The sequence below is a fragment of the Nuphar pumila genome, chromosome 8 (assembly GCF_984573655.1).
Source record: "Nuphar pumila chromosome 8, dmNupPumi1.hap1.1, whole genome shotgun sequence".
Taxonomy (NCBI): Eukaryota; Viridiplantae; Streptophyta; class Magnoliopsida; order Nymphaeales; family Nymphaeaceae; genus Nuphar; species Nuphar pumila.
Genome location: NC_143256.1, coordinates 125,091,517 through 125,108,478, shown reverse-complemented (window position 1 = coordinate 125,108,478; position 16,962 = coordinate 125,091,517). Strand labels below are relative to the sequence as shown.

The 16,962-nt window shown below is 39.7% G+C and overlaps 1 protein-coding gene across 1 annotated transcript in view; it reads left to right on the top strand.

Annotated features, from left to right (window-relative positions):
- Positions 1–16,962, top strand: part of LOC149830610 (uncharacterized) — an 80,148-nt gene that overhangs the window by 14,089 nt on the left and 49,097 nt on the right. The window contains exons 8-11 of the mRNA XM_090015496.1: positions 4,879–5,026; positions 13,068–13,291; positions 15,101–15,205; positions 15,798–16,062. Of these exons, the coding sequence (XP_089871622.1) occupies positions 4,879–5,026; positions 13,068–13,291; positions 15,101–15,205; positions 15,798–16,062 (742 nt within the window). The remainder of the gene's footprint in view (positions 1–4,878; positions 5,027–13,067; positions 13,292–15,100; positions 15,206–15,797; positions 16,063–16,962) is intronic.

The window sequence follows — 16,962 nt, the reverse complement described above, 5'->3', positions numbered from 1 at the left end:
TATTTGACTCTCTGATAGACATCACACTGGTCGACGACCTGTCGTACCTGCTTTTTCATCCCTGCCCAGGCGAATTCCTTGCTTAATCGCCGATATGTCCTCTGCACCCCCTCGTGTTTGGCTGAAGGTGTGGCGTGATACTGCTCTATCAAGACCCTCGTCAGGTCTGACTCATGTGGAACGACTATCCATCCTCGGTGTATCATCGGGTCCCCCCGAATCTCGTATTTGTTGACCTCTCCTTGTTGAATCCTTGTCCAAATAGTGATGAGGAAGTTGTGCACCTTGTACTCCCTTTGAAGATCGTCCAGGAACGAAAACATCACTGTTGTTATGCTGAAGCAGGACAACTCATCCTCGAGCCATACGAATCTGGTGATAGCCCAACCGCAAGTCTAGCTTCGAGAAATAGTGTGCCCCATGCAACTAATCTAGAAGTTCATCAATCACATGGATCCGATACTTGTCCTTGTCCATGATCTGGTTAAGGGCTTTGTAGTCAATGCAAAACCAATAAAATCCATCTTTCTTCTTTACCAATAGTACTGAAGAAGAATATGGACTTTTGCTGGCCTGTATGATCCTGTCCTTGAGCATCTCTATCACTTGATGCTTGATCTCCAACTTCTATGCATGAGCATACCTGTACGACCGGACGTTAGCCGGTTTGGATCCTGGCAGGACGATCATGGTGTGATCGAGATCATGGGGGAGGAAGGCCCTTCGGCTCTCTAATGATGGTGCAAAACTCTTGGAGTAGTCCTTCTAGATCCACTCTGGTCTGCTTTGGCGCAGGGACCGTCCTGTCCACCGCCATTATCAGATAGATCTTGCATACTCCCTCCCTTACCACCTTGGTGAGTTGTTTGGACTCAACCAACTGGGGGTGCTCATGGCGGTGCATGGATCTCCACCGACTGTCCATCAAACTTAAACTACATCATCATATTCTTAAAGTTCCAAGGGATGAAACTTAAGGACTGTATTAGGGGTGGCAATCGGGTCGGGTTGGCGGGTTGGCGGGTCGGGTTGGCGTGTCAGCATACCTCAACCCGAACCCGACCCGTTTATTAAACGGGTCGGTTGTGGCAAACACGAACCCGACCCGTTTAATAAACGGGTAACCCGACACGACCCGCCAACCCATTTAATAAATGGGTTGGGTCGGGTAAACAGGTTTTCAGGTTCGCGGGTCAGGTTGGCGGGTCGAGTTGGCAGGTAGGCAGGTTGGCGGGTTGACGGGTCAGGTTGGCGGGTTGGCGGGTTGGGAGCCGGGTTGGCGGGTCGACCCACCCGCCTAACCCGTTTATTAAACGGGTTGGCGGGTTGGCATACCCCCAACCCGAACCCGACCTGTTTAATAAACGGGTTACACGGGTCGACCCGTTTATTAAACGGGTTGGCTTAAGCCCAACCCGAACCCGCCTAAGAGGCGGGTTGGCGGGTCGTGTCAGAAATTGCCACCCCTAGACTGTATGCCAAGCACAACGTCTGCGCCCTCCATAGGCAGGACATACATGTTTTTAGACAAGACCATCACGAATCTCCAGGCGGACTACAAGACAGAGAGCGATACACCGTAGCTTGCTGTCGTTCTCCACTACCACCTCAAAGGGGTGCTGGGGCATCGTTCTACACTTGGCTCTCTTGGTGGTCTTTGTGCAGGAGAAGTTGTGCATGGACCCCCATGTCTATGAGGATCGAGATGCTTAGTTGGCCGATCCTCCGAGTTTCCCTCATCGTCTGCGGTACCTCAACTCCGGCCAAGGCGTGATATGAGATCTCCTAGACCTCTTCCGACATGTCCTCACTTGCGTCCTTCAGCTCGACCTCGCTGTCCTCACCATCTTCGGCCTCATTGTCGCACAAGTACATGTTAAGGGTTTTGCATCGGTGCCCCTTTACCCATACCTCATCGCAATTGAAGCAAAGGCCCTTATGAGGTTGCTCCTCCATTTGCTTGCATGTAAGTCTCTTGACCTGAACTATGAGTTGCTCTGCTGACCTGTGACCTGGGGGGTTCGGGTCCTTGAGGCGCCCTGCTGACCGGTCTGACTCAATCTTACGAGTAGGGTTTGGGCCTGGTTGGCTTGATGGCTTCTTGATTTGGGACACATACTTCTGGTTGGGTGTCCCCTTATCCCTAGTCCAGCGGGAGTTCCATCGAGACAACTTTTCGTCAGCTACGTGGGCCAGTTCGAACGCGTGGGTTAAGGATGTAGGCCTCGCTGCTTGGACCTCAATCTGCATGTTTGTCTTAAGCCCTGTGAGGTATGTTCCCATAAGCGACTCCTGAGACCAGCCTGTCACCAGGTTACTCAGCCGCTCAAACTCGGCCTGATATTCCATGATGCTGCCCTGCTGACGAATGTTGGACAACGTCACATGGTGGTTGGTGTATGCAAAGGGCCCAAAACGTATTACCAGGGCTCGAGAAAAGGCTTCCCAGGGAAGGGTACCCATTTGGGTCTTGAGCCAGTGATACTAGCGTATGGCCTCGTCTTCCAGATGGATAGAGGAAAAGGTAACTCGGTCTTCCTCGGGCATTGTAGTAATCCAAAAGTATTGCTCGACACAGAAAACCCAATTGGTAGGATCATCATCGGTGGATTTTAGTGTAGTCCAATAAGGGATGGCGTGCAGTAACGGGTCCCTGCATGGATCTATTGTCTGAGTCGTGACCACCTGAACCTTCGGAATGGCCAAAGCCACTTTCCTACGCCTCACGGTTTTGGATACTGTCCAAAATCTGGAGGACTTGATGAAATCGCTCATCCAACTTTACGTTCACGACCCTGATCGTGTTCTGCATCATGTTGAATATGTCATTGACCTGCCTTTATGGCCCTAGATCTTTGCACGGGGCTCCTCAATCTATTCTTGAGCTTGCATCATCATGCAGATTTAAGATTGATACAGGAGATCAACAAGAATCGCAAGAACAAAGCTGGATTACCCCTGAACAAAAATGTGAAGGGTGTGAGCCCTTGCTGGGGTAGAAAAGAATCAGATGAAGCATCAAGAATGCGAATCTTGCCTTGATATGCGGGAAAGCCTCACTCTAATACCAATTGTTAGAACCTGACACTAAGAAAGGGCAAATTCTACAATAGGGCTCTCGGTCTGGTAAAGCCTTCCCTCATGAGGGGCCGGTTTTAGCAGCTGAGCTTCGAGTTGTCTGAAATAAAAGAGGGCAAGGGGAGAATGAAAATGGGCGATTGACATGGCATGATTCTCAAGATGGGACGTCAGAGGCTGTTCCAAGGCTGATCGTCTACAAGGCAGGAGGGAGACAATCAATCCCGCCGGCCTGTGTGAGATGGAAGGGGCGTGTGGAAGGAGAATATCGATTCCTTGGGAATTGGAAAACAAGAACGAAGAATATTCACTCAATAAACTTCATTAAATCTTATTCAAATAGTAAACCTATTTATAGAACCTAACAAAGAGTCCTAAACACATTAATAAACCAATTAAAAAAGAGTCCTATGTTAAACCAGTTCAAGAGAGAGGAAGAAGCTCAAGTGATGAAGGATTCCCGCAGGGAGGGGTGTCCTCCAGACTCTTGTTCACTCTGGGACTTTGGGAAGTCTCTCCTGGTAGGGACTCTGAGGGGTGTCCCTACCAGGAGAGATTCCGGATCTAGATCACGGTCGTGGGGGTTTGGTCCTCAGGGACGGACTAGGGTGACGGTCCGTAACATATTAATCCAATGCTTTTGAGGGGTTTTGTCTTTCTTTTCTTTTAACTTCAATTGTTTATCTTCTTAGTGGCGTATACTGGCTTTGGTAGGAGACAGGTAAAGGAATTCGTTCATCAAACATAAGTTGTAAAGGACTCTGTTCAACATTGATGTGTAGCAAGTATACTATGTCCTCTCTCTCTATATATATATGTATGTATGCGTGTATGTATATATAGATATATGAGTTGTCACCATTAAGTCAAACTTCTTCCTTTTCTTTTTTATGTTAACAAATGAAAGGCTTGCAAAAGTCCAATCATGCAATAATGTGATTTTTTTAAAAGGAGCTATCCATGCAGACAAGTGGCTTAAATTTGTATTTTTGTTTTAGGAAATAGACTGTCGGCGTCTACAAAGATCACATTAAATAATGAGTTGGAATAAAAATTTCTAACTACATGATGACATGAAATAGTGGTTTTATGATCGTTCCCTCCTTTAATACACAGACCCCAAAAAAAAGGAAAATCATATGGTCTGCTGCAGAAGGGATTGAGTTTTCTTTTGCAAAGGCCATCAAAAGACTCTTTATGAGAGTACCTTAGGCAGTGATGTCAAGCTTACGAGCCTGAAATTTTAGCTTGAGCAAGTTAAATGTCAGCTTTACGTGGAGATCTTCAATATGATGAAGCTGTTTGCATCAAAACACCTAGCAAACATTGACTTGGATGAAAGATCCTTCAAAGACACATCACTGACATATTTGAATATTGGATAGTTGCAAAACCGAAACCTAAGATTTTGATTTGAGAATTAGGAAAACATTTAGAAACAAAATAACACGAAAATTTGACGTAGCATTGGCATGGGTTATGTAAGTGGAAGATGTCATACATAATGAGGTCTACTTTTAGTCAAATGTAGTGGGACATGAACCTCAATGTGAATTTTAGTTAACAGTTTGAGCCTTTGAGGACATGCTTCATAAAAAATTAAGCATAACTAGATGACAGTGTGCGTAGGAAACTTCATTTTTCATGATAAAATATTTTTTGTCCATCTATTTGCTTTTGACGGGTTTGGATAGTTTGAAATACTGAAATGTTTTTTTTTGCATTTGTACCTTTTGTTGTCTAATTGCGTTGGGAACCATTGATTTTATCAACTGCTAATATGAATTGCTATTGCTATAGGTTAGAGGAAGTGATCATAATGTTTCTTGCTTCCATTTATATGAGAATCTGAAGGAGACTATGGATTATATTTTTCAACCTAAAGAGTATGAAGGAAGAATATTTCATTTACCACAAGCTTCACCCAAAGCAATAGGTCTCTATCATGGTAGGTTGATCTATGGGTTTCTTGCACAAGTATATTACCTTCAGGGCTATATTACTAAATGTTGACATAGTTAGACATAACTCTTCCATGTCATTGTTGAGGATCTATTTTGTCATTTTTTGATGTGTTTTGTGTGTTCACTTCAATTAGCAATTAAAGGTTTAGGCTTCTCGATAATCAGTAAACATTTGAAAAAGATTTAGATAAAAAATAGATTAATATTATGGTTCAGTTACACTACAGAAATAAGTTATGATTTGTTGTTTACACGTATACATTGGATATATACGTATGTATACATATATAAGAAAAGTGGTAGCTGCCTATCACTTTTCTGGCCTACTGCAAGCGAACAAGTGTTTTCAGGTTATTTTTCGCAAATCTGACACTGCAGATGTATTCAGCTGTTAAAATGTACCTATTATATATATATATATATATATATATATATATATATATATATATATATATATATATATATATTCTGTTTATTACATCAATACCCGATAGGGGTATTTTTGTAATTTCACAGTTGTTTTAGAAAACAACTATTTTTTCCTTTTTGATCAAATGTAATTTTTATTATTTATTTTTTTTTATTTTTCTTTTTATTAATTTTGAGGACCAAAAGGGGCTCCAACATAGAAGTCGTTGGAGCCCCCAACGGTCACAAATGTGACCGTTGGGGGCTCCCAACGACTCTATGGGAGCCCCCTTTTGGCTCTCCTTTTGAGGCCCTTTGGCCCTCCTTTTTCCTCCTCCTTCTCTTGTATAAATAGGGGTGATCCCCTTGTGTATTTTTATCTTGGAGAGCTCCTCTCTCATTTCAATAAGAGGCTTTGTATATTGTTGCCTTCTTAAAGGCTTGTGCTTGTATTGTCCCTTCGTGGACTTGTGATATTTTCTCTTTTATTCATTATTGTATGTGCTTGTATGCACTCTTTATATTTCCGCAATATCTCATTACATGGTATCAGAGCCACTCGATTCTTGAAGGAAAGGTGTGGTTCGTGTATCTCTTATTTTGGTGGACATCTTCTCACTTCTTGGCAACATCATGGAGACAAAGATTGATCTTTCTTTCAAACTCAATGGAAAGAACTATATGATGTGGGCATCGGCAATGGAGAATAATCTCAAAGGGAAGAAGCTTTGGGGTTATGTCATGGGGACCGTTCCGGAACCGAAGCTTATGCTCACAAAAATGGAAGAAGATCAAGAAAAAGCTCTTGAGGGAGATGCTCGTCTCAAGGCCATTGAAAATCATCAAAAGGAAGTAGAAGATTGGGAAAGCAATCACGCAAAAATCCTTGCGTGGTTTATGAACAATGTGGAGCTTAAGGTATGTGCTAATATAGCTAAATTTCGTCGAGCCAATGAGGCTTGGTCCTTTATGAGGGGTATGTATACCCAAAAGGATCTTGCAAGAGCATACTTCTTGCAAGAAAAAGTTAGAACCACCAAGCAAGGTGATTCTAGCATTCAAGACTACTATAGTGCCCTTAACCCACTATGGGATGAATTGGCTCTTTTAGAGCCAAAGTGGGTTTCTATGGAAGATGTTGATTTAAGACAAAAACAAATGGAACAAGAGCGATTGTTTCAATTTCTTTTTGGGCTACGCCCCGAATTTGAGCAAGTGAGATCCTCACTTCTCCATAGATCTATTTTTCCTCCTATTGAGGATGCTATTGCCGAAATCACTCAAGAGGAGACAAGGCTTGGCATGAGTAAGCATGTTGATGAAGTCCTTGCCGTATCCAAACCGGGTAACAATGTTAGAACCTATAAGCCTCCTCATTTTGGAAAACAAGGGAACTACAATGGAGGAAGAAAAATGATTGTTTGTCATTATTGCAATGAGCCGGGTCACATTAGACCCGTTTGTCCAAAGCTTATGGGAGCCTTCAAGCCTAAAGTAGCCTCTCTTGAAGAAACCACCTCCAAAGAAGATGAAGGCAAAAACAATGGCATTAAAGAAACTCTTGGACAAATATCTATGGCTCTCCAACAAATGCTTAAAGTTTCTTCCTCCACATCGGGTGCGGCCATTGCTTCGACATCATCACCCGGTACGTATTCTTGGATCCTTGATTCCGGAGCTTCTTTTCATATGACCCCTCATGAGAATGCACTTAGTGATGTTTGCATCAATTCAAAGGACTCTTGTGTCTCAACGGCCGATGGAACTTTTTTGAAAATTTCAAGTATTGGCTCTTTTAAAGATTCTCAAAATTTTTGTGTTCCAAAAGTAAGAGTTGTTCCCAAATTAAATTTAAACCTTTTTTCGGTTTCTCAAATTGCCGACCATGGATGTGAAATATCTTTCTCATCTAATGGTTGCTTTGTGCAGGATCTCCGGTCCGGGAAGCGGATTGGGCAAGGCCATAGAAAGGGAGACCTCTATTATATGGACCATCTTGATCTCCCTACAAATTTTTTTTGTTCTTATGTCCAAGAAAAAAATATGGAAACTTGGCATAAAAGACTTGGTCATCCAAGTTATTCCAAAATGTATCTCTTTCCTTTTGGAAACAAATTTTGTAAGGAAAAAGAAATTAATTGCAAAGATTGCATTTTTGGAAAAATGAAGTCTATTCCTTTTCCAACTAGATCTTTTTTCTCATCAAGGCCTTTTGAATTGGTGCATTCGGATGTTTGGGGTCCTTCTCCGGTTATGTCTAAAGGGGGTTATTCATATTATGTTACGTTTGTTGATGACTTTACTCGGTATGTTTGGATTTATTTCCTTAGTCATAAGTCGGAAGTATTTACTTTCTTTAAAGATTTTCATAAAAAGGTTCAAAATCAATTTCAAAGTAACATATCTATTTTAAGATCCGATTCCGGTGGTGAATACTTATCTCACGAATTCCAAAATTATTTAAGCCAAAATGGCATTTGTCATCAAAAGTCATGTCCTAGGACTCCCCAACAAAATGGCCTAGCGGAAAGGAAACATAGGCACATTATAGAAACCGCTAGAACATTGCTTGTGTCTAGAAATATTCCAAAAAAATTTTGGGCGGAAGCCGTTCTTACCTCAACCTATCTAATCAATAGAATGCCCTCCTCTAAGTTAAAAAATGCTTCTCCCTATGAGAAACTCTTTAAGTTTTCACCCGATTTTAATCGACTTCGTATTTTTGGTTGCAAATGTTTTGTCCTACTACATAAAAGGGATAAGTTATCTCCCAAAGCAATTGAATGTGTATTTTTTGGATATGGTGAAAATAAAAAAGGGTATAGATGTTATGATTTTAAGAATGATAAACTATATATTTCAAAAGATGTAACATTTCTCGAAGACGAAAACGGTTTTCATAAAATAGAAGAGACAAATGAAATTAATTATGTATTCTTATATGATCTTATTGATGACATACAAGAAGATTCTCTTGAAAACATAGATGACACTCACGAGGTATCCCCTCTTGACATAACACTCTCAAATGATAATAATTCAAATACAAATGTTCATGATAGCAATGCCAATATAAATGTTTACTCAAGAAGAAATCAAGAAAAACCTATTAGTGCCCTCGAAAAATACTCTCAAATTTCCGAATCCATTGAGGAACCACAAGTTAGGCATTCTTCTAGAATATCAATACCCCCAAATAGGTTTGTCTCCTATGACTCTTTAACTCCCAACTATCGGGCATGTTTGATAACTCTACACTCTTATTTTGAACCAACCCACTATAATCAAGCTAAATCTATACCTCATTGGGTTGAAGCAATGCAAGTTGAACTAAATGCTTTAAAAAAGGCCAATACTTGGGAAGTAGTTGATCTACCCTCACACAAAAAACCTATTGGTTGTCGTTGGGTCTTCAAAGTTAAAACTAAAAGCGATGGCTCGTTGGAACGATATAAAGCAAGATTGGTTGCTAAGGGATACTCCCAAGAATATGGTATTGATTACGAAGAAACATTCGCCCCCGTAGCTCGTATGACAAGTGTCAGAACCTTAATAGCTGTCGCATCAACCAAAAAATGGCCTATTTATCAACTTGACGTAAAAAATGCTTTTTTAAATGGAAGTTTAAGTGAAGAAGTTTATATGGATCCACCACCCGGAATAAATATTAAGCAAGGTCAAACACTTCGGCTTTTAAAGGCATTATATGGTCTTAAACAAGCTCCTAAGGCTTGGTATGATCGTTTCAGTGATATCATGATAAAATTAGGATTTCATTCTTGTTATACTGACACTGCTCTTTTTGTTAAAAATGCAAGTTCTAGTATCGTAATTTTGTTGCTTTATGTTGATGATATGATTATCACTGGAAATGATCAAAGTAGTATTATTAATGTTAAAAATATGTTAAAAGATAATTTTGATATGTCTGATTTAGGTTTTCTCAGATATTTTCTTGGAATTGAGGTTGCATATTCTCCTAGAGGATATATTTTGTCACAGATGAAGCTTGCTGCAGATATATGTTCTAAGTCTGGGATTTCTGATGATAAGAAGGTAGAGACTCCCGAGGTTATTAATGCCAAGTTACGGTTAGAAGATGGGGTTCTTCTGGAAGATCCTACACCGTACCGACAACTCATTGGGTCTCTTATATATTTAACCATCACCAGACCAGATATCACTCATGCGGTTCACTCAGTCAGTCAATTTCAGCATGCTCCTACAACCGTGCATATGAGTGCGGTTCTCCGAATCATTCGCTACATTCGGAATACCATCAATAAAGGGCTATTTCTATCCTCCTCTTCCCCTTTGAATCTTCTTGCTTATACTGATGCAGATTGGGGAGGTAATCCCAATGATCGAGTCTCAACTACTGGTTTTTGTGTCTTTTTAGGGGACTCATTAATTGCCTGGCGATGCAAGAAGCAGCAGAAAGTTTCACTCTCATCCACTGAAGCTGAGTACCGGGCAATGGCAACCACAACAATGGAACTTGTATGGCTTCGCAGTTTGCTTAAAGATATGGGAGTTGATATTACTGAAGCCTCCAAGCTGTGTTGCGACAATAAGAGTGCCATCTATATCGCAAGCAATCATACTTTTCATGAACGTACGAAGCATATCGAAATGGATTGCCACTATGTTCGTGACGAATTTTTACGAGGAACTATTGCTCTGCCATATGTCACTTCAGAATATCAGTTGGCAGACTTCTTCACCAAAGCTCTTCCAGCTCCTCGGTTCATGTTTCTTCTCGGCAAACTTTCCGTCCTTCCCCCGTAAAGTTTGAGGGGGGGTGTTAAAATGTACCTATTATATATATATATATATATTCTGTTTATTACATCAATACCCGATAGGGGTATTTTTGTAATTTCACAGTTGTTTTAGAAAATAACTATTTTTTCCTTTTTGATCAAATGTAATTTTTATTATTTATTTTTTTTATTTTTCTTTTTATTAATTTTGAGGACCAAAAGGGGCTCCAACATAGAAGTCGTTGGAGCCCCCAACGGTCACAAATGTGACCGTTGGGGGCTCCCAACGACTCTATGGGAGCCCCCTTTTGGCTCTCCTTTTGAGGCCCTTTGGCCCTCCTTTTTCCTCCTCCTTCTCTTGTATAAATAGGGGTGATCCCCTTGTGTATTTTTATCTTGGAGAGCTCCTCTCTCATTTCAATAAGAGGCTTTGTATATTGTTGCCTTCTTAAAGGCTTGTGCTTGTATTGTCCCTTCGTGGACTTGTGATATTTTCTCTTTTATTCATTATTGTATGTGCTTGTATGCACTCTTTATATTTCCGCAATATCTCATTACATTCAGCATGGCCGATTTGCTAGAAAACAACACTTGGATCATGTTTTTTCATAAATTTTTTAAGCCTTAAATATGTATGAAAATATTAGACGATTTTTAAACCTTATAAAAACCTACCTCTGTGTCTGAATCGGACGTTCCAAGAGTCGATTCCTATAAAATCAAGCATGTAAAACACATCTGTACGGTCAGATGTAAGGAGACATGGAAAAACACTTCAAAAGTCTGGTAGGCTGGTGGTACGCTAGAAAAGTCGTAGGCAGCTACCACTTACTATATATATTGTAGATATATATAGGGAGAGAAGGGGGGAGGTACCACTTGTCTGGTGGGAGCAGCTAGTGCACGTCACCTTGTGTTGGGACGTTGCAGGTTCAAAATCCAATGGTATAGTTGTATAACTGGTAGGGGTCTGCCTAACCCTAGCTTGCCTTTAAAAAAAAAATAAAAAAAGAGAAAGGGGGGCCGGGGGGACTGTTCAACCAAAGGAAGGTACAGACCATCCAAACCACTTTTAAAAATCATATCTAAAAGCAGTTTTCGGCAAATCCGACCACACGGATGTGGTCTTCATGATAAGAAACCTAAGAATTTACTCTTATTGCGAACTCTTTTTATTCATAAGTTGAATTTTTATGTTCTAAAAAACTTCAAAAATTTCTAACCGTTGATTTTAGCACATTATAAAATCCTATGTATACATCAAAAAGATTTGCTACAAGAGCTGGTTCTTAGGTTTTTGACCATGGAGATCACATCTGTACGGTCATATTTGTCAAAAATACTTTTAAAATTGATTTTCGAAAGTAGTTTGGATGGTTTGTACCTTCCATTGTTTGGAAGGTCCCCCTTCCCTATATATATATATATATATATATATATAAATAAATATAAATAAAGTATTTGCTACCCTCATGGGTAAGGAACTGTAATGAAACAGCAGTAGTAAAACAATGCCACTAAGAGCTTACAAGATCAATCACAAAAGTGCACAAGCACAACCCAATGCCTACTAAGGGCTTAACAAGATCACACTCACAAGTCCACTAAGGGACAACACAAATAGGCAACAAAGGGCAGACACAAGAGTAAAAAATATAGATCTTTTATTGAGAAAATGCTTGAGTGAAAAGCATAAATGAATAGGAGGGAACACCCCCTATATATACAATTCAAGGGAAGGAGAGGGACCATTAGGAGCTCCTAATAGAGAGGTTGGGAGTTTCCCACGTTCAGAAATATGACCGTTGGGAGTCCCGACGATTCTATGGTCATTTTGACCATAGAGCCCCCAATGGTTCTCCAAAATATCAGAAAAATAAAAAAGAAAAGAAAAGAAAAGAAAAAATAAACTGTTAAAAAACAGTTTTATTACATGTATGTGAAATGACTAAAATGCCACTATAGGGAATTTACCTATATAACTATATATATATATGTATATATAGATATATACATACATATATACATATATTTTAACAGGAACCCCATAGATGGAACTCATATGGGGAGGTTGTTTGACTAAATCAAATCCCATGGATATGTTAAAATGGTTAAAATAGTAGGAATTGACCCTTGGATCATATTTTTTGACCTAAAAATACAATTTTTTGATGGATGAAAATTTGGTACATTGTAGGTCGTTGATTTTTCGACTCCCGGAAAATCTAACATACACATTGGGAAAACATGATCCAACAGCCGGTTTCTGCTAAACCTGCTAAACCAAACATATAGATCACATCTGGAGAGTCATGTGCGAAAAAAATAAAAAAATTTACAGCTTCACCAGTGGGTTCCTTACCCACGAGGGTAGCAAACATTACCCTTTATATATGTGTGTGTGTGTGTTGCTGCTATAGTCATTGTAGACTGTTTGATGCTCGATTTTTTACCTCGACTGACGTAGAACTCACACAAGTCACATTGCCATGTGAAATAGGGATTCCATCAGGATATTGGGGGCCTTTATCTGATCTGGCTGTACCCCAATACCTGTCCTTTTATAAATTCCTTTGCCTTACCCTTCATAACTGTGTTGTACCCTATGCCTGCACTGGTACCTGTGTGACAGGTATTGTCTATGCATTTGAAAGCTGTTATTTGCTTAGTAAAAACATGCTGTATGTTTTTTAAGGAGACAATGTTTCTAAATTTGAAAATGTGGCAATTTTGCTTTTGAATGGGCTAATTCTATTTCTATATGTTTCTTATGATACACATTGTATGTTAGATATTCTTTAGATTCATGTTGTTTCTTTCAGGAGTCGCTGACACTTTCAAATGCCTTTGTTAGGAGATTTGCCTGTATACTTATACAGTGATTCAAAATTATGCTTGAACTTTCAATTGGATACCGAGGAAAATAAGGGCCAGTGCATAAATCCTGAAGGTTTTATGGGGTTCCTGAGTTTAATTGGATCAGTTCCATTTTATGAAGGTGTCTCCAATTCCTCCGACTCGTCAAATTTCAGGTTTCTTCATCAATTTTATTCTGTTCTCACCATGATAACTGTTGATGTTGATATGCTGAATAAATAATAATGATGTATTGCTGTTTCTTATATGATGGTTTATGTGCTTATTATTTGGATCTAGATGCAAACAAAATATGGTTGGTTGTAACAGATGTATACATGGGATGGAACATGTATGCATGTATGAGTGCCCATTGTGAAAATACTTTGTAGTACTTTGTACATGTGTTTGTTGCTAAATTTGTATATATGACTTTACTCATTAGCTTGAATAGTGCATCATCTACATATCTGTAGTGCATCATCTACATGTCTGTGTTGTATTTGCATAATCAGCCCATGTTTGCTGTTAAGAATATGTATTTTACTTTGTATGTTACCTTTCTTATGTGCTACTCCCTATGTCACATGGGTGCGGGTGCGGGTACGGGTACGGGTGTGGCACAATTTCAAAATTTTTGGACACGAGGACTCTGCTATATATATTTTAAATATATATATATATATATAATTATATATATATATAACAATAAATTAATAATAATATTGTAAATTTTAAATATAAACAACAATAGGCTCGGTCAAAGTTGACCGAGTCTATAAAGTGGACGGACTCGGCCCCAGTGCGTTGACCGAGTCCGCCCCATGTCCGAAGCCGCACCCGTGTCGGGGCGTGTCGACACGGGTGTGTCGACCTCCTAGCCGAGTCCGTGTGACATAGGCTACTCCTCATTGTGTATATATGATTATTTATATGGTTATTTCTGTACCTTTACTGTAATCTAGAAGTAGAGTCAACAGTTTTTGTCTTTTATTAGGATAGCGGGGTCGACCCCAATAAAGAATAGTATCTTTTCATTCTTTTGCTTAATGAAGTCTCTTTTTGAGAGCATCTTCTTTCTCCTCTTTTGTGCATCTTTGTTCTTCTTCTTGGGTCTATTCTTGTGTTTGATATGGTATCCGAGTCATAGCTACACAAGAGAGGAGATTGCTGGGAGTGATCAAGAGGTATTGGGGCTTCATTCTCTGGGTTGCAGAGTTCGTTCTTGGACCTCAAACTGCGTGCTGGTGACATGAGCAACTTCTGGTGACTGGTTGAGTTTGATTCGATTGTTATGGGGCTTTGGTAACGCATGATTTTAGGAGTCCTATGAATAACAAATCGTCATCATCGGTGCACTTTTGGATTTGTTTGGATTTTTCTAAAATTTTACTGAAAAAGTGGTAAATAGGGACCAATACTGAGTATTTTGCTTATTTTGGTCTCATCGGCTGATGTTATTGGTTGGAATTGCTTCCTATTGGTGGTTTTGGTGCTGAATTATTATGCAAATGATTGTGTGAAATTTCTTGAAGTATTTTGCAAGTTCTATTGAGTTTATGAGGTACCAATACAGACGATAGCTATATTTTGGGCATGCTGTGTTCATCGACTACCCTAATCTGTTGCTTTCTGGTGAAATATACATAATATTGTGGTTCAAATCAGTCTTGCATGTGTTTGAACATTGGTTGCTGTTTGGGTTAGTGCTTCTTGAAAGTCTCTTGCTAATAGAATCTGTTGGGTGGATGTTCTTGGGCTTATAGTTGTGAAACAGCAATAGTGTGGATTCGTGAATTTGGCTGGTGCTATCTTTTGCTTGTACGCGGTACATTTGGAGTTTCTGGTGCTGCGTATTGCTTATTTTTGGATTGGAAGTGTTTTGTTGTTCTTGTGTGCAGGAACTCTGAATTTCGTAGTTTGTGGGTTTTGTGAAATATGGACAAGAAGGATTCAATTCATATCATTCCCATCAAAATAGATGAGACCAATTATTTCTACTGTGCTGAATATGTTAAAACTGTTGTAAAGGGGCTTGGATATGGTGGATATTTGCATGGGTCTAAGAGAAAGCCAGAAAGTGAAGATGCGGATTATGAGACTACTTTTCCAGAATGGGATAGAGACAATGCAAAGGTTAAATCTTGGTTGTTGAGTTTGGTAGAGCAAAATATTGTTCTAAATGTTGTGAAGTTCGAAGAAGCTAAGGAGGCATAGGATTACTTGAAGCAAATCTATGAGCTGTCTAATTGGGCTAGTAGGTATCAGTTGGTGTAAGACTTCAAAAACTTGAAGCAAGAAGGAGAGTCAGTTCAGGTCTTCTTTACAATGTTTCAACCATTGTGGGATGCTCTCACTCCCATGCTTCCTAATGTAAAATGCTCAAAATGTAAGAAATGTGGGGAATGTAAGAAATTAAAGGCTGAAGCTAAGGATCAACATGTTGTAGACCTATTCCTGGCTCTACGCGTTGTGTTTGATAGTGTGCGTAATGGAATTCTGCATAGAGCATCTCTTCCCAGCCTTGTGCAAAATTTATTTGGACTGATGGTAGAAGAAACTAAGAAGAGGACACTTGGTGTGAAATCTTCTGAAAAGATTGCTTTGGCTACATCTAGGCATCAAGGGGGAAGAAGTGGATGTAGAGGTGGTGGTAGGTTTGTAGGCTTCAGATTTGATATGAGCTTAAGTCAAATGCAATTATTGTAAAGAGCTTGGACATATGAAGAATAATTGTCCACCTCTTAAGAAGAAGAGGAGAGGAGCTTTTGTGGCTTCCCCTAGCGAGGGTATTGAGAAGTCTAAAGAGGTGCAAGTTGTTAGTAGTGTGCAACCATACTCACCTACCTTGAGTAGCATTTCAGTTGCCTTGTCAGGTGGTCAGACTAAGGCTCTTGAGCGTATTCAACAAGAGATCCGACAACTCTTGGCCCAATCAGCCGCTGTTCCTCACTCTTATGCCCCATCCTCCTCTACTGGTACTGCTTTTGCAGGTATCCTTGATAGTCCTGATTGGCTGATTGATTCAGGGGCATCATGTCACATGACAGCCCATGAATCTATTCTAGTTAATTGTTCTTCCTGCAGTGGTTCTATTCTCACTGCTGATGGATCTTTTAGACTTATCTCCAAGATTGGATCCATTACCCTTTCTTTTCCTGGGGGAAAATTGAATATTTCTCAAGTTCGTTATGTTCCCTTTTTTGCTATGAACCACATATCCGTTGGACAACCGACCAAACTTAATTGTATTGTTAGGTTCTCTTCACTTGATTGTATTGTGCAGTATCAACCATCATGGAGGAAAATTGGGATTGACCATAGAAAAGGAGACCTCTACTACCTTGATTGGCTGAATATGGAGCTGTAGAAGGGATCAAAAGTTAGTCTAGGAGCAACAACTTTGGGGGATTATATGCTATGGCATCAGCGACTTGGCCACATTTCTAGTTCTCTTCTTTTGTGTCTTTTGTCCTCTGATAGTTTCAAGGAGTCCAGAATATTTGTTTGAGCATATAAAAAATTGTGAAAGTTGTAAGTTGTCAAAGAGTCATGCTCTGCCTTTTGGATCTAGGTTATTAGAGTCAGTTAAAGCTTTTGATCTTGTACATTCTAATGTTTGGGGACCTTCACCAATATTGTCCAAGGGAGGTTCATCTTTGTTACTTTCATTAATGATTGTGTAAGATACACTTGGATCTATTTCATGAAGAACAAAAATGAGCTCTTTGATATCTTTAGAAAATTTTGTGTAATGATTGAAACTCAGTTCTCCTCTAAAATTAAAATCCTTCGCTTAGATTCGTGGAGAGAATATTTTAACTATATGTTTGAGAATTTCTTGCGGGAGAAAGGAATTATGCATTAAAAGTCATGTCCTTACACACCTGAAC